The 23,079-nt window shown below is 39.5% G+C and overlaps 1 protein-coding gene across 1 annotated transcript in view; it reads right to left on the bottom strand.

Moving 5' to 3' along the window:
• The window catches only part of RELN (reelin), a 309,109-nt gene that overhangs the window by 148,175 nt on the left and 137,855 nt on the right, over nt 1-23,079 (bottom strand). Inside the window, exons 6-9 of the mRNA XM_009289098.2 lie at nt 22,035-22,067; nt 20,715-20,793; nt 12,382-12,478; nt 6,944-6,995 (exon numbers count right to left, since the gene is read on the bottom strand). Coding sequence (XP_009287373.1) covers nt 6,944-6,995; nt 12,382-12,478; nt 20,715-20,793; nt 22,035-22,067 — 261 coding nt within the window. The remainder of the gene's footprint in view (nt 1-6,943; nt 6,996-12,381; nt 12,479-20,714; nt 20,794-22,034; nt 22,068-23,079) is intronic.

Raw genomic sequence — 23,079 nt, 5'->3', positions numbered from 1 at the left:
TCTTAAAAAAATGACAATATAAGTATAAATATAAAGTCATCACAAGTAATACTATTACTCTTCAGTTAAGTACAGCTGATGGATTTAAAAAGCTCAAGAAATTTGAAGTGAAGACAGGGGTGATTACTCAACCAGAAAATAAAGTTGCAAGAGTGGAAAGTGTGTTGAACAAGATTGGAGAAATTACTAGTTTTGTTACTGGTTTTAGTGATTATACGATAAGATTGTCAATGAAATATTTATGCATGTAAAAGCAGAAAGTTTAGCATTTTATTTCCTTTTGGGGAAGATAGAAAATAGGGACAAAGGGGGTACCACTGAAAGAAGATCACCTGAATAATGTCTCTGCACCCTGAATTAGTGGGGTTTTGTCCTTACCAAAAAGTCCTGAATAGTTGAATACCAATAATAATCTTTCTACGATAACATTTCAACCATATTAAAAACAATAGATACACACATTTATCCTTGCTATAGGGTTCCATTAGAAGGATATTAAGGGAGATTGATAAGCTGCAGGTAGGTATTGCTTGTGAGTGTAATAAATTAGTTTTATCCATATGGAACCCGTAGGTTTTATCCCTGTTAAATATTGTAAGATAAATCATTAATAAACTTGGTTGTCTGATGGATGTTCAGACAAAATAAGCTGGAACAACAGAAGGGGTAACAGCAACAGATGGCAGAGAAGTGACTGAACAATGTGAAAGAAGCTACCCCAGAAGCTGCATGTAAAAACAGAAAGGTTAGCATTTTTTTTCCTTTTTGGGGAGATAGAAAAAAGGGACAAAAGGGGGACCACTGAAAGAAGATCACCTGAATAATGTCTCTGCACCCTGAATTAGTGGGGTTTTGTCCTTACCAAAAAGTCCTGAATAGTTGAATACCAATAATAATCTTTCTACGATAACATTTCAACCATATTAAAAACAATAGATACACACATTTATCCTTGCTATAGGGTTCCATTAGAAGGATATTAAGGGAGATTGATAAGCTGCAGGTAGGTATTGCTTGTGAGTGTAATAAATTAGTTTTATCCATATGGAACCCGTAGGTTTTATCCCTGTTAAATATTGTAAGATAAATCATTAATAAACTTGGTTGTCTGATGGATGTTCAGACAAAATAAGCTGGAACAACAGAAGGGGTAACAGCAACAGATGGCAGAGAAGTGACTGAACAATGTGAAAGAAGCTACCCCAGAAGCAGCAGGAGAAAAGGGCCATTCTTACTCTACGGGCGAGGTCTAAATGCTTCTGGTTCCAGACCGATGTGCAGATCATAACATGAGTGACCCATCTTTTGGATAATACCTACTGGGATTTTCCTGAGAGGACAGACAGAGTCCATCTGGCAAAATCACAAAGCACTCTCCCAGATTAATACCTACTACTAAAACCCCACACTGAAAACTGTGTTTTTAATGAAGATTGATGTGCTAGATACATGTTTTTCTTCATTTCAAGTCTGTTTTCTAGCGATAGCAGGGACTAACCATATGATCCATGCAGCAAAAACACCTAAGGAATTTCCGGTGTCAAGACTGTTGGTTGTCCAGGCACTGAAGATCACCTTTGCTCATGCAACCTGCATCTTCAAGTCTTTCATGTTAACAGCAAATAATGCTCTAAGAGAGCAGCACCTTCTTTGCCGGCTCAGGAGTACTCTCAGTGCCCACCAGAACTTTAGGGACAGGGTTTTATTATTTTATTTATTGCAGGCAGAGTTATTCTGCATCATATTGAGTTTCTTATGTTTCTTTTGTCACACTGAACATACACTCCAACTTTTTCAAGGACGCCATGGTCTTGTCACTTTAAATCTGAAGTATAAAAAATGTGACAAGGCCTGGACAAAAGGTAGCTGTCACAGACTTTCTGTACATCCTTTTCTTCATGCCAGGAATTCTGGCATGATCACTACTAAGCTAACAGAAAAGCATTTCAGAAGACTGCATTGAGCATAAAACAAAAGAAAGATTACGGTTAACTTTTCTTGATATGGCAAGGGCATGAGCATTGATGGATTTCAAGCTTTACCTCACATTTCTTGATTTCTAAATAAGATTTTACATACTTTCACAATTTCCTTTTTACATTAGCTGTCTCAAGTTCACTGTAGTCCTTTGTAGGATAATTAAATGATGCTTATATAAAAGTAGTAATTCCATCACAAGATCCCAATGAATAAGAAAGCAAATCATCCCTGTCAAAGTGTGCTGTCCCTGTGTATCAGACAGCAGTGCGCAGAACGGATAACAGTGAGCTGCTGAGAGGTTTCGTTCTTAGGGGTTCATGCAAATTATTTTTTTGCTTTAGTACCATATTAAGTGGCACCTTTTGCATTTCATTTCAAATTCTCTTTTGCATGAAACCAAAGCCAATGCTACACATATGAAATGACCATAACTCAGCTAAAATCAATTAGCGAAAGATGGTTTATGATTGGAATCAAATTGAAAAAATTGCAAATCATGTATTTGCCTAGAAAGATAGTTTTGGGGTTGTCTGCAAGTAGGGATTAATGACTGACCCAAAGTAAAATCTGCATGATTTGGGAACCCAACTTTCCCAAAAGTTCTTTATCATGATTTTGTGGAAGTGAGAGTCCAAGCCCAAGCTTTTTCTCCAAATAAAGCAAAAAACCTTTTGGACCTTTGGTTAGTTCTTTGTTTGCAAGACTGATGGCTTGTTCTTTAAAAAATGGAGCTGAAGTGCCAAATGTTTGAAATGTTTGAAGACATTTTCCCTCTCAGAAGATATTTTTTAACTTAAAAGAAAGCCCTTCCCTCCCTAATCAATTTTGGTTTAATACAAAATAGTAGGGGGTTTAGATTATTTTAGAAAATGAGGGAGAGGTAGGGAGAATTGCTAATTTGTCCTAGTAATGACAGAGGATCTTTGTGATAATGGCATAAAAGTTGAAGGGAAAGCAATTTTAAAGTAGGATCCTGCCTTACAAACATTTTGTATTTATCCAGTACATGATACTGTCAAAGTCATCCTGTTCTCAGAGGAGTGTTCGTTTTACACAACAAAGCCGAAGAGTGGGAGATTTCCTTGTCAAGTTATTCCCTTTTTTAAACATTGTTTAACAGCCAAAAGTGATCTAGCAATACTAAGATGTAAGCTATGGAACAATGTATTTCAAGGTAATGTCATATTTTCCATTAACAATTTTCACGTTGTGACATACACCGCTCTGAGGAGCGCCTGCCCTGGAGGCCAGGCTGAGTGTTGGTACTGATCACAGTGCCTTCAGCTTCAGCTTGGTGTTTGACTGAGAGGCACTGCGGAAGAAGGAGGGATGGAAAGAGCCTGCCAATGCTGAATGCCCCACGCAGAGCATGCACAGCCCACGTGCACCACAGCCACGGGAGCATATGCTTGAAGAGGACACCCAAGGAACAACGCACGAGCGGAACTGCTTGCACACCTCACGCCTTGGCATCACTCCCTTAAAGCCTTTCCTCTTCTCCTTATGGAATTTCATGGGTATCTTTCTTCCTGTGCTTAGCTCAGTTGCTAATCTCTCCGTACTACGAGTCACCTTCCATCATAGTGGCCTACGTGAATGACAGATCGTGTTCATCCCTGGAGAAGTTCAGGGAAGTAGCTAAGGGGAAAAGCCTGAGCTTTGAAGTGAGAAACAGGGAATATTTCAGCTAATGCACCAGACTAACACTGTGTGGCAGCTGAGTCCGGAGGTTTTTGTGCAATATCGTGCAATCCCAAGCTGTTGAATTAGATGTTCTGGCCTGAGAAAGCCCAAAGGCATTCCTTTAAATATCTCAATTAACAATCCCACTGAACATTAAGGAAACTGCTAGACTTTGTCTTTCACATGTCAGTGTTTGGTCTTGGAGAAATGTAATCATGGATGATTAAGACATCTGAAGTAATTGAAATTTTCTACAGACTTGGGCAGAGAGTGCATGAATGTAAACATCTCCCCTGCCCCGGATCAAAAGGCAATGCCACCAGCTCCAGGTTGCTCTGAGTGAATGCTGTGTGGCAAAGTTGCTCTCACTCAGAAAGGATACTGCCCATTAATGTTGTCCTATGTGCTGAATAGGCCTTACTAATTACCTTTTCATCCTAATTAAGCCTTCATCTTAAGTGTTCCTTTTCAACTCCGTTGTCCTTTAAAGGGCAAGAGTACCGAATAGGCGGTACATGAAGGAAACTACACAGAATATCAAGTAATGAAAAACTCACTAGGGTGTTACCCTTCCTGACCACACAGTTTAAAAGGATCTGGGATTTATGGTGAAATCAGGACCATTTTTTTGCTTCATTTCCCAGTCCTCATCTGCTTATATACCTGCAAATACAAAATTCCATCTGATAATTAGTGGTGAGAGAAATCAAAGGATGTGCACTTTAATGTGGCTAAAGCTAGGTGACGAATTTAATATAAAGATATCCCCAAAAGATTACAGCTTAAGCTATTCCGTGATCGATAGAAAGTGTTAAACATTCTTTAAAAAAAGGCAATTCCCTTGGATGAATCCCTAAATAGGGTTATGATTAAATCGGACATTTGGGAATAAGCTGGAAACTGGCAAATGCCTAGTTTAGATTTATGATTCGAAAGCCAAGTACTGCTGAGCTCAGCAGCAGTCCCCCGGCTCATGCCTGTTTTTATCAGTTACAAAACCAATCTGCACTGTATTTCAAACCTAACATAGGCACATGGGGAAATGTGATACATTTTGAACTTCAGGCTGAAATTTGATTTACTCAGATGTGCATCCACCTCTCTCCTGCTCCATCATACTGGGGATTTTACTGGTTCCTACTGGTACAGGTTAAGGTATTCTCACCATATATTCGTGACAATCCTGTCATATAGGGTATTTCCTACTGTTGTGGTTTAACCCAGCAGGCACCTAAACACCACACAGCCATTCGCTCAATCCCCCCAGCGGGATGGGGGAGAGAATCGTGAAAAAAAAAGTAAAATTTGTGGGTTGAGATAAAGACAGTTTAATAGGACAGAAAAGGAAGGGGAAAAAAAATAATAATAATGATAAAAGAATATACAAAATAAGTGATGCACGATGCAATTGCTCACCACCCACTGACCGATGCCCAGCCAGTCCCTGAGCAGCTGTCACCGCCCCCCAGCCAGCTTTCCCCCAGTTTATGTACTGAGCATGACATCGTATGGTGTGGAATATCCCTGTGGCCAGTTTGGGTCAGCTGTCCTGGCTGTGCCCCCTCCCAGCTTCTTGTGCACCTCCAGCCTTCTCAGTCGGTAGAGCACGGGAAGCTGAAAAGTCCTTGACTAGTGTAAGCACTGCTCAGCAACAACTAAAACATCGGTGTGTTATCAACATTATTCTCACCCTAAATCCAAAACACAGCACTGTACCAGCTACTAGGAAGGAAATTAACTCTATCCCTGCCAAAACCAGGATACCTACTCAGCCTGTTCTTACCCTTATTTTATTTGACCTTCCCCAGCTCATAGGAACAAAGGCTACTTGTGAAATCTTAAGCCTAATTTTGAAACTTCTGGGAGCCTGCACCCTTCTGCAGTTCACCTGCAGCAAGCACTAGCCACCAAGCTGTGACAGCAAACGTTTACCTACCAACCCATTCAGGTTATATGGCTGTTAACCACTCTGGGTCACTGTGAGAATAATCCATAGAAGATTTCTGTAAATTTTCCTGAAAAGCAAAATTCCTCCATCATCACAAACTTGTAGCATTATAAAAGTCACCTATCCTTGGGCACAGCCAAAGGTGGGAGGGCTTCTGTGGGCAAGCAACACATCCTAGCAGATCAAGTAAGCTCATCCCTTTTCACTGGCTGAATGAAACTGCAGGGTAGTTCTAGGCTGGTTTTCATTGGAGGTGCCCAATATTTATGCAATAATTTAGTTTAGGAATGGATACATTTTGCTGGCTTTTTAAAAACAGTAGTTCAAAATAAAAGGATAGATACCAATCCTTAAAACTATTAACATTGCAGTCAATTGCAGGGTGACAGGTGATGATGACCTCAAATAGTCAAATGAACAACTTCAGTTAAAAACAAATTTAAATGATGTATTTCTGAGCCTTCTAGGATTTTGATTTCCGATCCATTAAAACAACCAAGCTGCTTGCCAAGCTACCTGATAGCTCTTATTTCCAGCTGAGATTTCCAGAGTTTAATCACACCCCTGCTGGGATACTTTTGGAGAATTACTTTTTTAAAAATAGGAATATGATTTGGAAACACATATCCTGAGGTCCACAGAGGAAGCAGGCTACATTTCCTTCTTGCTTTTTTATTGAAACATTTGTATCATAAAAACATTTTTCCTTCATATTTTGAAAACTGAGATATGAGTTAACAAATTGTGTTCCCAATTTGCCCTCAGCCCAAGCCACAACTTCTGCCATAATTTATAGCCACAACTACACAATGAAAATGTGCAATAACTTACAGCAGGTATTCTAAGTAATACAGCATACAGCCATGCTGTTGATAATATGAACTAAATAGCATTTCGTTTTGGTCTGCCCTACCTATTCTGTTTGTACAGATGTGTTAAAAACAGCACTACCCAGCTGTAACTTGGAATATATCAAGGGTTTAAAATGTTAAAAAAGTTCTTTTTTTAGAAACAGTAATCACACTTCAGAGAAAGAGCAAGAGATTATAATGTTATCTGTCAGGTTATAAAATAAGTGGAAAAAAACCGAAAGCCAGACATGACTACGCCTCCCATCATCAGAGTATCTACTGGAGTTGCTCCTTTCCAAAGTTTAGATTAGGAGCTCTAGATTAGGAGATGAATAAATGTGCTGCAGTTTTTAAAAGATTTTTTAATCCCTCATGTCGAGTGGAACATTGACCAGAAGGGTAAACCTGAACTTGAGGGCCATTTTCCTTTGCAGCAATGACTTTTTACACTTTCTCAGGTGAAAGAGTGAGCTAAACTTACCAAGGGAAAACTGAAGGACGGATGCAGTCGTTGTGTTAAGGCCAGTGGTGGTCTACAGGAAGAAAAGCAAACAGCAGAGAGGTCATGTTAGATCAGCAAAACAATACATTCATCACTTGTTTTTCTTTGAAAGCATGGAAACTCTCTGGATACCTAGATCTCCGGTGCATAAAACTATTAATCGCCAACCCTTTCAGGTTGAATGATCATGGACATTTCTGTTATGTCATTTCAATTATTGATATCTCATCATATGTCAAAGCTGGATTTTTTTTCTTTTACTGTATTAATGTCCACAAACTCAGCACATTTATGTGAAACACTGGTGCTTGACCAGTGTTTAGAAGATTGAAAAAGTGAACCCTGTGGTCTATGGTCAGCTTAGTATAAATCTGTATATACAGACTGGTTTTCACTTACTTCTCCCAGCACAGAACAAGAATTATCATAAATAAATAATAAAAATAACATTAAGTAAACCTGAAATAAGAAAATGAAATATTAAGAGGGAATAACAAAATCTAAGTCTTCAATGGCAAATCAAACAAAACCTTGGTGATGCTGCATAACATACATGATGAAATTTTGTAGTAGCATCTACACACTGTTGACATCCAACCAAGACCTAGAAACAGGCAGAAAGCACCGCGCAGCTCACTCTGTATTCAGCACACCACCCTCCTTTGATGCCTTTCTTTCTCCCTTCTTTCAATGCCTCCATATTTCAGTAGTTCAGATTAGCACTGTTTTCCTGAAAATGTTATAACGTAGAAAGCACTAGAATGTTGTGAAGGACACTTATTTATTTTCAATTCATTTTGAAAGTTGGACTTAATGATACTGCTACATAACAAGCAAAGCAGAAGCCCTGCCTATAAGCACTGCCTGATCTAGTTATTTTATCAAAGAGCTGAAAAATCATTGCAACTGTTTAGCAAGCAGAAAGACCAACTGGAGGGTCGCCCCAAAAAGAGGAGACTCCAAGTTTGCTTCATTCACTTTAGCAAAAGACCCAACAAAGATATAATTTATCATCATAAGCAGATTTTAGAGGCTACATTGAAGAAGGAAAAATGTACAAGCTGAAAGACAATGGCAACATTAGATCAAAAGAGAAAAGGAAAAAAGGCATGACCTGGCCAGGCAGTAAGTTTACACAATCATAAAAGAAGTCATCTAATTGGAAGAATAGGAACAGCAAACACCTTAAATAAATTAATCTGATATTGTCGCCAGTGATGCCTGTAGCCTAGATTTCAAGACCTTGGAGTTGTCCTCCCATGTCAGATCCTACGCACCAATAATTCATGTCATTTCCCATGAGAGCAGTGACTGACTCTTCCATCAGATGTGCTCCTTGTGATCTGCATCCATGCACCATGTCATATGCCACAGAGAAGTCAAACTTCTGAGCAAATTCAGCCCTAGAAGCAAGGTCCTGGGGCTAGCAGGCTTTGGCTACAAGAGCTCAGCTGGGGATCTGCATGGAGGCAGCTCCAAGTGGAGCACCTGGAAGACTTCAATGATCCTCCTGCTTTGCTTGTATGAGTGAATGATGTAGAGGAAATGGAATAGTAGATAAGAATGAAAAAAAGTGGTAATTGGCAAAATATAGATAAACATTTGAGCTCATGAACACTAAACTGTCATTTTCTAAAAAAGCCAGCACCCAAGTAAAGATTAGACTCAATGACTTGGAAGATGCTGCATTCTTTCAAGCACCCATTAACTATGGCAGTATTACAAAGGCAATTTTACCAGCATTTTGTAATGATGAACAGTGCAATTTCTGCATAATTTCCCCGAGTCACACAGTGAAAGCAGAGATTCTTCCACTATCAGGTATTCCTACTCTCTTTAATTATCTACTATGCAGATAAACATGAAAACTGGTGAGAGAGATCTCTCTCATGTCTGAAGTCCCTTATTAGCCTGTGCATCTCTGCATGACACTGCTAGTCCTAAATGCAGATGTTTTCTGACTGTTCTTTAGGACTCCATGGACACAGAACAAATGTTATCTCTCAGTCCCCTGTATTGGCTTTTCTGTCTTTGGAGACTTTCAAAAGAATTTCCATATCTTTGCAAATGTATATTCAGAATGTATATTCAAATGTATATGATTAACAAATTCTAGGTGATAGCTCCCTCCATTCCCTTCCATGTACTAACATCAGCTTTTGGGTAGCTACATGTTAAATCTGCTCCAATAGTTGACTTCTGCTAAACTAAGAGTCTTTTTCTTTTGCAAGTCAGTTTTAACCTGGATTCATTTTCTGCTGTGGTTTGCCATGCAGCCCACCACTGCTCGTACAGATACCATCTCTCCCTCCAGTGGGAGGAGACAGGCGATGGTGCAGAAGAGCAAAGGGGACTGTACTTCTTCCAGTGCCATTGTGCACCAAGTTGAGTTATGCATGAAATGATGCCTTTGAAAATAATGGATGGAGACCTGCATGAGTTGGTATGAGTTTTTGGTGTGTTTTGGGTTTTTTTCTACATACATATTACATACGGAGGGGAACTTCTTATAAATATTAAAAGATAATTTAAAGATAAAGAATTAAAGAATATTCACTGAAATGCACTGAAGATTAGCTGATAGCAGGACTGCATGTGCTTTTGGAGGGTGCATAGAAATTTAGGAAATTTATCACAGCTATTAATGATCTGTGAACTAAGGCAGATTCAGTGGGACAAATTCCCAAGGATTTACATTCATCTCAAACAACAACTTTAAAAACTACCTGAAAATTTGGCACTATATGTACATAATGTTTACTTAAAATACAGTTTTCCTATCTTTGGAATATTTCTAACAGGTAATTTTAGTCTTTAAACAAAAACAGGGAAGCTGCATTTACATAACTCCTTTAAAAATACAGTCACAACCCTATTTAAGTCCATTCTGTCAGGATCAATTCAGTATTAGGTATCACATTTATCATGCCAAATAATAAAGTGCTTTCTGACTTGAGTTATGAGTACCTATTATATTAGTTTACACTCGATTAATTATGTTGTGCAAGTTCTCATTTGAAAACAAAACCCTTTATCAATGTTCAGTGGCTCATATCACCAAAAATTAAATATATCAGTTATCACAGAGGAGGCATTCACGTAGACTTAAAAAAGACTATGCTGTAAGTCATATCAGTAATGCTTTAGAAAAAAGCATTAGACATACTAAAAACTTTTTGCAAAGTTCTGCAAAGGGCTACTAAGTTCAGGTGCTGCAGAGAGGTTGGTAGGGAGCCTTTAGTAGCTATTTTCCTTTGCTTGCAACATCTCTGACGCTATACATCCTTCCAGGATTTTGCCAGTGGTAAATTCTCACCAATAGACATACACAGTTAGCATTAAAAACCCTCTGCCTGCAGTAACAGGCGGCTGCTGGGAGTCGGGAGAAGAGAGGAAGGTCAAGGAAGCAAACCAGCAGCTGTCACAGCTGTTGATATAATACATTTTGCAAATTCAACTCTTCTTGACTAAGTATTTTAAAGCAATAATGTGGCAATAGAAGCCATGAACAGGAACAGAGATTTCAAGAGCCATTTCAAGTGGGGACAGAATGGGACTCAAATAGTAAAGATGATAGAATAAAAATGCATAATGATTGGAGGAATTAAACAGGTTTTAAAATTTGTGACAGGAAGAGCTATGTTGTGAAATTGCTGAAACATGACTGAAAATCAGAAACAAGTTGGTTCTAAGAAAATAGGGATTTAAACCTATGTCCATATTAAAAAATAAAACTAGGTCAGACCTCTGGCATGGACACCGTCCTGTGCTCATCCAGGATGTTAAGCCATTAGCATGTTTCTTCAGAAGGATATGATTTTTCTGCAACACTGCCATAATATTTATAAACACTTTCATTATTAGACTGCTAGCTGTTTATAAGCATGATGATTTTTTCAGCTGATTATTTAATCACACCACTTTGGCATCATCATAAATTTTTCCAAGTTCCTGATGCCATGGTAGTGCTATTTTACCACATAGTAATATGACAAATGCAGTCCAACACCACATTTTGAAGCCAATTTGTGATTACTGAGGATAGTCTAAATTACATATCAGCAGGGAGAAGACAGCTAATTAATGACATTTCAAAACCCTCATAGCTGGGATGCTGGGTTTGCTAAATGTCATAAATAGATTGTTTTTCAAGGAGTGCTACCTATGCTCAATACTGCAACTAAAAATGAGTTTAAAATTTGGGAAAAATATCCCAGTGGTGTGACTTCATTTTTGCACAGGACATAAAACAAAGCATGTCTTCTCAAGGCAGTTAATGAAGCATAGTACATTCAAATAGGATTCAAAGTAGCAGAGAAGCAATTTAGCATCCCTGTCAGGATTCCCCCGCTGGAGCTGGCTGTGAGGGAAATTACTGAAATTCTCCTTTATCCGTAAAACCTCTGAATTAGTTTTATATGTGTTTATGACTTTCAGTCACCACACCAGCAACATCTGCATTGCATTTGTGGAGTTCTGGTCCCAGTTAAGGTTGTAAAATTAACCCTGTTAAAAGAATTGTCAGTGTCTGAAATGAAGAGAAGATGCCTGGCCAAAACCACTTCTGTTTTATGGCCCTCTTCCATGTATGCTCTTCAAATAGCTCTAATCAGCCTCTCCCACCACTCAGAAGACTGTTGAAAACATGAAAATTAATTTTGAATTACACAGGCTTTGAGTTGGTCTTTTAATTTTTCAGTTCTTTCCAAAACTCTCATTTTATGTATATCATTGCAGCTAGCAGCCCAGCATCAGCATGTGGGCATTGGTTATGTATCTTTCAATTCATTTTCCACACCCAGATGATCCCAAGTTAATGCAAATTGCACCATGTTGTTTCTTACAGCAATTTTATGACCAAACTACCCCCCAGTGAAATTAATTCTGTCACCTTCATCATGACTCAGTTTGTTACATACACTTTCCTGAGACTGGCAGGTGCTTGCTCCAGGCTGCATTTAAGTCTGTAAGATGCATTGTTCACAAGTGATGTTTTACAACCAAATTAACATTTGTCAACAGCGACAAGAAAAAACGGGACACAGCTAATAAAATAAGAGAAGAAAAATGAACCTTGTTTTTTTTTTCATTGTCAGAAATAAAAAGGAATGATGACAGTTTGACAACACAGTTCTATTTTCTTGCCTTTCCAGTCTTTTATAGATACTTTAAATAACTTGGATGCACACTAGAACAAGAGACTCCCCTGCGAACTATTGCAATAACCTTTGGTTAGCATCTATAGTTTAAAACACTGGGATGTTCCTGGGGTGCTCTACTATGGCCCTATTGCCTTGCTTAAGAGCCTCTCTGCTGAACACCAAACTTTCAAAGCACACCGACATCTCTGCAGCCGAGGCAGCCTCGATTCACAGCCTGCAGTCCCAGCCCTGGCAGATGAGCCAGCCTTCACTTACCAGTTCTCTGGGACCATATGGCTCACAGAAAGTGACAGCGTTGCCGTGCATTATCACACCGCACTGCTCTCCAACCTCGCAGTTACTGCATTCAGACCTGCAGGAAGAACACACCGTGTTTAAAATGGAAATCAGAAACCGTACGTTTGAGACTGCATCGGGCTGTAAAATAAGACCGTTATATCTTGGCGCTCAAACAGATTGGACTGTTTTGCTATCATGGTGCTGAATGTAAAGAGCAACTGTATGTATGATGCACTAGAGCTGCCTCTGGAAAAAGCCATTTGCAAATAAGTACTTGCTCTCTGCACACTGTCCCCCCAAAAAGGAGTGTCCCTGCTTGTCGACTGCAAAACATCATGCCATGGGAAACCAAGCTGAACTCTTACATGTATAATTTACCCTGAAATTACTCTTCTTCCAAAATCCTTACTGCACATTTGATATACCATATGTAAACCCACCATCACGGAGCTACCGTACAGAACAGCTCAGGAGAAGGGGTTAGGATCAGCACCCCTCCAGCCCGCAGGGTTATTTACCCCAAAGGCAGACTCGAGGCTGCAGACCCTACCCGAAACTGGGCACCAAGAGGCTCCTACAGCCCAGCTGCTGTAACACAGGTCCTACTGCTGCTTTCTATTTGTTTTTGTCATATCCCATATTCCTAGTAACACAGAGTTGCCACTCTGTTCACCTTTTAGGGGAAAAAATATGAAGAAAATCTCAGGGACGCTGGTAAGTGCTGCTAAGCCAACTAATTGCACCTCTCCTGATATTTCTTAACTAATATGAAGGACTTTGTGGGTAGCCTGAAAGCAGAGCAGAGGGGAAGAGCCCTCTCCCTCACCTTCAAGGATCAGGGTATCGGCTCTTGGCATGAGCAGCAGATCTTCCAAAAATTTTGGAGATGCTCCTAGCCCCTGACAAACTGTCTGCAATGGGGCTGACCAACATTGCCTTCGGGCATCCAAAGCTCAGCTTTAACATCAAACCTACAGGCAAACATTTGCTCCCAGAGCAACTCCATTGTAAGCAAGGGTGAACTCACTCCAAACCTTCTTATTTCTTGTTGATTTTTGTCTGTAGTTTGATAACTGGTATTTTTAGAGTTTTAAGTGCAATGGACTTAGGTAAGGAGTGTTTAGGCAGTTTTTTCTTTGGTTTCTCTCACACAGAGTGCCTCGGACTTGGCCACCCTTTCTGATGTATAATGTCACCAAAATACACATTCCCATATACGCAGCCCAGATGTAGTTCAGTAGCATGCAAAGGTTTGGTTTTCTTCTATCTTTTCATTCTCCGGCTACTTTCTGGATGGCAGATCTCACAGGAAATTGGATGGAAAGGAAGAAATCCCAAGGAGATAGGGACTTGCTGACAACATATATGATGATCTATGATCATAGTTGATCATAGATAACTGATACATACTATCAATGTATAGTTGATTCCTATACAAATTTCCTTGGGTTTTTTTCACATCTTTTCCCAATTTCCTGTTGCTTGTTTGTCTTTTCATTAATAAGTGTTGTGTTAAACCTCTGCAAGTCTTTCTGTAAACTGCTTGGAGCAGGATTTTTCTATTCTTGAGTATCTGAAAACCATCAGCCCACCATGGTCCTGCACAGGACAAATGAAATCTCCAGCTGCATTGCGAGGAAGAGGCAGGTAGCATTGTCAGCTACACCATGGGGCTGGGACAGCTTTTCCCTGCAGAGGCCATGCATCCAAAAGGTCTGAGCAAGGGAGGATGGGCTGCTGTGAACCCAGGTAGTGATTAGAAATAATGTTTAAATTAATTAATTAAGTAAGTAAGTACGCATTTAACTAAATGGAGCTACCTCCCGGTCTGCTCCCGCAGCAGACTGGGGCTCCTTACTACTCCCTTGGCTTCCCAGGGCAGCAAAGTGTGGGTAGCTTTTGGCAGAATGGGTTAACTCTGGGTGGCATACAATACCCTGCACAATACCCTGCAGGTCTGTGAGTGCTAAGCTCTGCTGAGCGATAGATGTTAGGTTTTCAGATGCATAGATGTGGTGAATAATTGATTGCACTTGTTATTTTGGGTCTCTCCAGTTGGTCCTGGGTGAATTCAGCACAGGGCTGGCTTTCTTATGCCCAAGTCCATTACAGAAGACAAATATCAATGCCTTATTCCCACTTTCCAAATCTCTCCCTTATTCTGAGATTTTATCAAAGGTCAGTTTCAGCTCCACCTCCCAAAACAAAGTCAGACATAAAAAATCCTTGAGTTTTTTTCCTGTATGATCATGTCAATAAAGTCATTTAGCAATTCACACTGATGGCATTTAGGATTTTGAATTTAAGCAGAAAAATTGAATCCTGTAATAAAGTAATGTAGTTCCTATCCACTTCCATGAGTTAATATTTACTTCTAGGAGCCACAGTTGGCCCATAATTTTATTTCTCAATATAAGGCAAGAAGAAAGTGTGTGAGTGAACGAAACTGTAGTTTAAGAGACAGTACAGAAACAGAGTTCACGGAGGACGTGTTTTGTCGCTATCTAAATTTCACTTGATCCCTAAACTCTGATAATTGAAGAACAGAGGGACAGGAACTAGAAGAATACCTGGATTTCTGTAGGATTCTGGCTGTTTATGATTATCTGCCCCTACATTTCGGAGTTTTATAGCAGAGTATATGCCTGAATTCCTGGTATGTGCAGGGAGAGACAGATACAGCAGAAAAGCTTTGCCCATGAATACTATGTAGGGACCACTTAGTCCCTCGTGAAAGGTCAGGCTACATAATCCAAGGGATATTTTAATTTTGTAATTCTCATATTTCAATAAATACAAAGTGATTCAGCTGCTCATCTATTTTGCTTCTGTAATGCGGTGTATGAAATACTGTCTGGAAATCCAGAAACACTGTCCTAATACAGCTGTTTCATTATCACTCGTCTTTTCTAGGATGACTCTTCTCATAAGAAATTGGATGGCTGTTGGTAATCCTGATTCAAACCTTTGTGCACTCTTTGAAATGCATTATCTCTGACAATAAATTGCTCACTAGCTTGACAGGAATGCATGAAGAGCAAGATAATTGATCTGTTGTTCCTCAGATCATCGTCATAGTATTACGTGTTTAGAAATGACCCAATTTACTCCTTTCCTGGTGCAGACAGGAAGGTTAATTTCTTTTCCATTTATACAAACAGGAGACAGTATTAATTGCCCTGGCTGGGTGCAGCTTTTTACATTATCTTTCTCATCTGGCTGGTCTAAAATCTTAGCATGTTAAAATCACTTCAACTTTCTCTTCACAGCTAATACTCGCTGCCACTGTGGACGTTGTGTCGTATTCATCTAGATGTCTTCTCTGCAGACCTGCCATCACTCTCATCTCTGGCTGAGACTCCTCCACCTCTCTCTGCTATTGTTCTTCACTTTGCTGAAGGGGAAACATCTGCTGTTTCCTCATCCCTATTTGTCATCTCTTTTCCCTCTACAATACCCGAGTTTGTGGATATTGTATTGACTGATGTCTTTTGTGATGTCTGGACTATAAAGAAGATAAACATCTCAAGCTGCCAAGAGATTTTTGAACATAAATCTTTCTGAAATTTAATCCCACAGTTTTAGTGCAATTTGGAAACCACTTTAGGACTTCTCTCTCTCCTGTCACAAAGCTTTTCTCCACCTCTTTGCCACTGGAAATATCACTGTACCTCTCCATTTCTCATATGCCATGAAGAAGTGGTAGAACCTGTTTCTTATTGATTGATTTTACATGCTCAGCTTTTCTTCATGTCATCTTTGAAGAGTATGTCTTCTGTAAGTGATTGCTGTTTGGAGTGCTGATAGGCTTTGAGATGAAACATGGCATCAAGTTGGGAAGGAGAGTTTAGCCAGCAACAAGCTTCTGTACAGAGTCTTTCTCTTTTAAATGTACTGAATTCCCTGTTGTCTACAGCCTTACTGTCAAAACAAAGTGTTTTATACAGAAACGTACATTAATGACAACATCTCTTCTTTACTAATTTATGCATCTCCTTTTTCCCCCCTTTTTGTCTCAACATTAAATCATTTATCATAGGATTAAACAGAATATTTTTTCTAGATTTGTTCTTATTTGGCCTGGTTTAGTTCTTATATAACACCTTTTATATACTCTCGTCTCCAATTTTATGAGGTTACATGGAGGCAAGATGGTCACAGAAACAGGTACTCAACAACCTAGACAGTCTTCCAGATACTGCCCATATTGGACCTCTTCTCATCCAGCTGTTCCCTGGCCCTTCCCTGGCAAGTAGCACAAGGTGCAGATTCCCTTTCCCTACAGAGGAAATCAATTACTTCCATGGTTCCTGAGCTTTCTGAACTAACACACTCCTGCCAGTTTTCAGCAAGTCTCATGGACCACCAATCACCTGTACTATTAGACTTTTCATTGAAAAATGCACTAAACATTACTGTCTAACTAGTTCCACAAGTCGGCTGTGAACCACTTAGCATGGCCATTGGTGCTACCTTTACCATGGAGCAGGAATCACTTACCTACCCTAACTTCCACAGCTAGTACGTTAGACATAAAATACATTGGACGTTTATGAATGTGTGAAGCATATTTGTTTCACAGGCCAAAGACATCTTTGTAAAGTTGGCGGCAAATGAGACCCAAGAAATGAGGAAATCTTTGCTTAAGTAAGCAGGCTTGTGCCTATGGGTTGGGGACTTTGGAAAGAATCATATTCTGACATGATTGCACGCTGGAAAAAAAAGAATATAAAAGTTAGTTGGACACACCACACAAGAAAATCCTCATGGTGGTTGAGTCCCAAGAAAATGAGAGAGATGGGACATGCTCCCATTCCTGCATTCCCAGGGCAGAATTCCTTCCTGCTTCCCTCTCCTTATGTGTCCTCTCCTGCTGCCTCCTCCTCTCCTTGTCCTTTCCCAATTCAGCAGTGTCTCCTCTTTTCTTTCAATCACCAGACTGTGATTTAGGTCAGGAACCCATTCCCAGATGCTGCAATTGTTCTGTTTACAAAGACCCCCTTCCCAACCTTCCCTTTCTCCTCCCCTTGCAGCTCCAGAAACACTCGTAGCCACTTCTTCCCTGCTCCTGAGCCTCCGAAGAAACAGATGGTTGCTGGGTAGGATGTGTCTTTTAATGCATTTGAAAGAGCAGAAACCCATAAAAACCAGGCAGTCACTCTCGAAATCATACAGTGCCCTTGTGCAAAATAGTTATTTGATGTGAGGCCTCTCCCAGCGATGGAGTGACACACAGGCTCTGCTGGGACTCATAAAATTAGACACACACAGAAGCTATAAAATGCTTTGCTTGTGCACTTGGACTGTACGTCTCTGCCAGAGCTGCACATGCCAGAAAGGGGATCAGGAGGAGTGGGACAATATTAATCACATCCAAGCTGGTGTTATGTAGGATTTGGGAAGAAAAGATCATAGGAATATACAAACACTTCTCTTCTCATTTTTACACAAATAATGGTTTCAGAAATTATTAGAGTGGCTTAGTCTAACTGGCCCCTGGTGACATGGCAGTGCTGGAGTATCGCTGCACACAAGGCAGCTGCTACCACACACTCCGAGCACAGCAGACCAGGGACTGAGCAGGGCTGGAAATACTGCTGTAGCAGTTACCACAATTGTTAGTGGTAAAGATGGGATTTTAGCAGCTGCCAGGGGAAAAAATGCAATTTTAGGGTGGATGGCGTAAACTGTTAATAATCCCTGATTTAACTCCCACTAGACAATCAAATGAGAATGAGCTTTCTGCCACTAAGTGGGTCTTTACTGGAGGCAGAGCTACTGTAGAAATCCTTTATGCAGAAAAGCTCATGACACCTCATTACAGTTTTCTTTTATTTGTGCTCCACTTCTATTTAGCGTTGCTGAAGATGTTGACTTTCTGGTGTTATTACAGGAAAATCTGTCTCAGGTTTGCAGTGAGTTTTGGGGCTGTCTCCCAGCACACACCTCTCTGCACTGACCTACCAACCAAGGTGGGTCAAGGTTATTCCAGGGGGACCGAATCCAAATCTTGAGGACAAAAGGAGCAGGAGACTGGGGGCTCTTTTAGTCCGAAATTTCGCTGTTGAGACTTCTATAAAGCAAGGATGAATTTAAAGATAAGAGAGCAATGGATAAATAAATTATGGAGGCTCCCAACAGACAGGCCCTCTGTGAGTTATGAGACATCTGCGGGGAAATAATGCCTCCTCTCATTTCTTTCCACTCAAGTCCATTTAACACACTGCTGCTAAAGCTATCTACCTTGGCAACTATTCTGTAACCCATTAAGAGTCCTTGATCTATTCATTTCCATAAAGAAAGAGGGTTTTTTTATATTATAGTGTTCCAGGTCCTTGATGCATCTGTCCAGAAAAACATTCAAAGAGATGATACAAAAGGAACAAAAGGAGGAAAAATAGTAGGCACATATTAAAAAGTATTACAATAAGTATGTGCAAAAGAAAAATATCCATAAAATTCCATAAACCACAAACTTTTTACATAAGATGGTGAAACTGTGAAAGACCTGCACAGATGGAAAACTGTGACAGGCCTTAATAAAAAGGAAAATGAAGTCAGATTTCACAGAACATATGTATTCCTAGCTAACAAATGCAGGTAACTGCTAAAATGCCTGTTAAGAATTTATTTGAACAAGATAAACTAACCCAGTAAAATATTTCTGTGTCTTGTATGAATTAAATCAATAAAATTAGTTATATTTATGAAATAGGATTGGAAGGAATAGAAAACTCAGTAACAATCTCGTATAAAAAAAGGAGACTCCAACCTTCAAAACTTCATGTTAAGACCGATAGATGTGTTTATCTGGGTATAGCATGACCAGTAGAAATATTCACTATACAGAATAGAATCAGTTTTGTACCATAATAGACCTATAACTTTCTCTTTTGTGACATACATACATATATCATATGAAACGATACTCTATCACTGTGATCACTGTGGTGGTGAAATTATTAATATTTAAGATTGAGAGGTCTGGCTAAGCATTATCTTTGCTAAAAGAACATTCCTTTTGACTAAAAGCTAACAGTCTGTGACTGTTTCTAACTCCCCACTTCTAAGCTAAGGTAACACTGCGTGTGCCACTCCTATAGGCTCCGCCAACAGCCATCTCTCCATATTCTCCTGTTATTTGCTGTTGGAGTCCTTAGAACAGTGGCAGCAACTTAAGGAGTCCATCCCTCCCAGGGATGGATACTTAGTTTATTAACCTCCGCCAACAGCCATCTCTCCATATTCTCCTGTTATTTGCTGTTGGAGTCCTTAGAACAGTGGCAGCAACTTAAGGAGTCCATCCCTCCCAGGGATGGATACTTAGGTTTATTAACATTGAAATGATTGTTTTTCCTCACATCTTCCCTCGTTTTCTGAAACAGTGTATGGGTTGGGTCTCTGCAATCACTTGGCAGAGAACGGAGGAGCAGAGGGGGAGATGCTGTCCCAGTGCTCCCGCACTATGATCATAGTTAATAGCGCTTCTGCCTGACCTGTTCTAAATTGTACTTGCCTAATTATGCACGTGGAGTCCCGAGATTCGCCAACAGCATCTACTGGTTAAAGAATGATAACAACCTGTGCTTGCTGTTTCAGATGTAGACTGTGATAACGTGAATGACCCTACTCAGGAATCCCACTGAACAGAAAAACCTAGCAATTGGGAGTTGCTGTATAGAGCTGGGAAGGGAAGGGTTTTCCTTCCTATACATTACAAAAATTTTGAAAAATTTTGCCTTTCACAAAAAGAGAAAAAAATCAACCTTAAACATTTTCAGCAGCTGAAAACTAGATGGAGGTATTTAATTCCAGTTAATTTTTCTTTTCAATGATTTGGAAACATTTTATTTCAGTTTAGGAGGAGTTTTTACTATAGTTAGCTTCTACAGAAATATGTACTACATGAACATGAAAGAAAAAAAAATAATTGAAAAAGCAAAGTTTAATTATTGAAATTCATCACCTTTTCCATGAAAAGCTATGATTTCAAGAAATCAAAATCTTCATACAAAAACATTCACTGAGCTCAGCTCTACTCCTTTCTATTTTTGGGTTAATTCAAAATTTGAAGTCAATGAGAATTTGTCACTCACTTCAATGGGCTTAGAATTTCTCAGTCATTCATTAATTAATCAATTAATTAATAAACTAATATATTAGGTCCCAATGGAACAAAGACTTACAGCTTACACCAATGTGAGTGGAGGTATCTAGGAAATAATATAATACAAATACTTCACTATAATGACCAAAATGTTTTAATTTGCTCAAATGAGTACAAAGGAAAGCAGAAGACTGAAACTCACCACATGGTAGGGTTCAATTCTTGCTGATGGTAAGAGTCAAAGTCATCTCGTAGGATAATGCTGTCACTGTGCATTTCAGCTACAAAGAAAAGAAAGCACTGTATGAAAAAAAATCCAGTGCAATCATCCAGTGCTTTCTAAGTGTTGCCTTACCTAGAGCTAAAGTAATGCATTTTAAAATGAGGAAATCGGCTTTTTAAAGTCTGCTAGTTACAAAAGCAGGGTTTTCTCAGTTACAGGTTTTTTTGCTTACTCTGGATCATAATACAACATAAAATTAAGAAGTCTCCCAATCTATCACCAAAGTGTGATGGCTATGAAAAGATGCAGTCATCAAGTACATACTAAATGTTTTAAGAACTTTTGCTCCAAATTGTTGGTTGTTCTGAATGTTCAGAAAAAAATCCCTCCGAATCCAGATTTTGGAAACACTGGCACAAGGAGGGATGAGATGTCCTAGCGAGTGCACTACGCTTCTAGTAGTCAGGCGGTTCATTCTGATAACTCGTAAGCAAAAGTCCATGAGCTCATTGGAATTTCCATGAGCTCATTGGAATTTCTTTGCTGCTATCAGTGGAGCTGGCAGTAAAGGTCAGCTCATTTAAGGAATATAAACAGTGAGTTATGTTACGCAAATGTTTCTAACCATTGGTCTGCAAGCTTTGGACTCCATCTTTCCCCCTAGATTTGCGGTATCATTTATGTATGATGACCAAAAAAACCCAAATTCCAGAACTTTGGCACCTGTATTTGTATTAAACAGACCTTTCTCTACAAATACTTCCATTAAATGAATGAAGTAAATGTCACCTGCTATTCAAACTAAGCAAGGATGCCAGAATCTGTCCGGGACTAATCAAATTGCTGCACACGGGTTGGTGGGTGCAGGGCTGGAGCTCTGCTGTGTGCTCTGTGCCCGGCTTGGAGAGCTGGAGAAGCAACGCCCGGCTCCTGGGTGCCCCTCAGAGGTGCACTGTGACAAAACCTGCCTCCCAGTGACCCAGCACTGGTGTGACGGTGCTGTCCCACACTGGGGGTTACGTGTCCTCATGCAAACGGATGCTCTAATACATAGCTAGGAAGAAAAGCTCTGCAGCATGATATACTCGCAGTGCAAGGGCTCAAAGGCAATAACCAAACAGCAATAAAAATCACAATGAAAAAACAACTAATCAGAATTAGACATAATTAAATTCATTTTATGAGAGTCTCATTTTTATTTGAATTCCCCAGGGCTAGTTGCATATGACCTTACAGATTGTTTATTATAATAAAGTTAGTGATTCTGAGTTTTAGTAATAAGAATGACAAATCACCTACCTAGGTGAGGATGTAAGGGAGCTTCTGTCGGAGCTGCAGAGAACAAAGACACACAATGCATGAATATCTTCTATGATCGGGGCTTAATTGTAGCATTAAAAATTGATTCAGAATAAAACAAATTGTATAGTACATGTTCTATTAAGTCAACTATCCTGACACTTTAATTATGAAAAATGTGATACACGGTAAAAGTTATAAAAATATAACAGGAAAGAAAAAAAATAAATATTCTGTAATTAAAATAAGCATCAATAACAAATGAAAGAGAGAAATGGTTGTACAGCAAGGTAAGAAAGATCACTTCTAGTCTAGGATTATGACATATTATTAGAAATAATTTGGATTAAGATTCAGTAATTCAATGATTGACTAAGAGAGTGGAAATTAGGCTGAAGAAAATAAATAGTCTAGGGGAGGCAAAAGTGCCACACTTTGACCCTTTATATTGCACTGGACATTTTACTTGGTATATTGTTAGAAGAAAAAATCCCAACAAAAAAATATTTTTAAGGCAACAAGTAAGGGATTGACTCAGCAAATCACTGAATCAAACACTTATTTTAAAGCACATTTTTACATGCGTTGCTGGATCAATTCCCCAGTAAGCCTTTGTCTTCTGAGAAACAGTAGAACACTGTAAAGACACACTCTGCAGGGGGCATGTGGGTGAAATGACAAAACTTTATTAAGTAGTTTTCTCCTAACACTTTGCAACAGCAGTCTCCTGTAAAATTACACAAATGGAAACACAGTGTATCTGAAAGGGCACAGCTACATAAAAAATATGGGGGGGGTCTAGAAGGTGGCTACACAGTGTGTTAGATATTGCATGGCAGCTACTACATCCATAGCCTCGTCCCACCTTAAATCCAAAGTTACACGTCTTTCGCAGAGACAAAGAGGGTGCAGCTCACGTCTTTCGCAGAGACAAAGAGGGTGCATATAAGCAAGCTCCTGGGGAGCTGCTACCTTGTTTGCCTCTCAGGACCTTGTCCATGCAGCTATATTTCTAGCTGTATTTTGTACTTTGGTATAGAACACC

Source organism: Aptenodytes forsteri, unplaced genomic scaffold (genome assembly GCF_000699145.1).
Source record: "Aptenodytes forsteri isolate BGI_AS27 unplaced genomic scaffold, ASM69914v1 Scaffold137, whole genome shotgun sequence".
In the NCBI taxonomy this organism is placed as follows: domain Eukaryota; kingdom Metazoa; phylum Chordata; class Aves; order Sphenisciformes; family Spheniscidae; genus Aptenodytes; species Aptenodytes forsteri.
The sequence above is the reverse complement of the archived record's forward strand: the minus strand, read 5'-3'. Positions and strand labels throughout refer to the sequence as shown.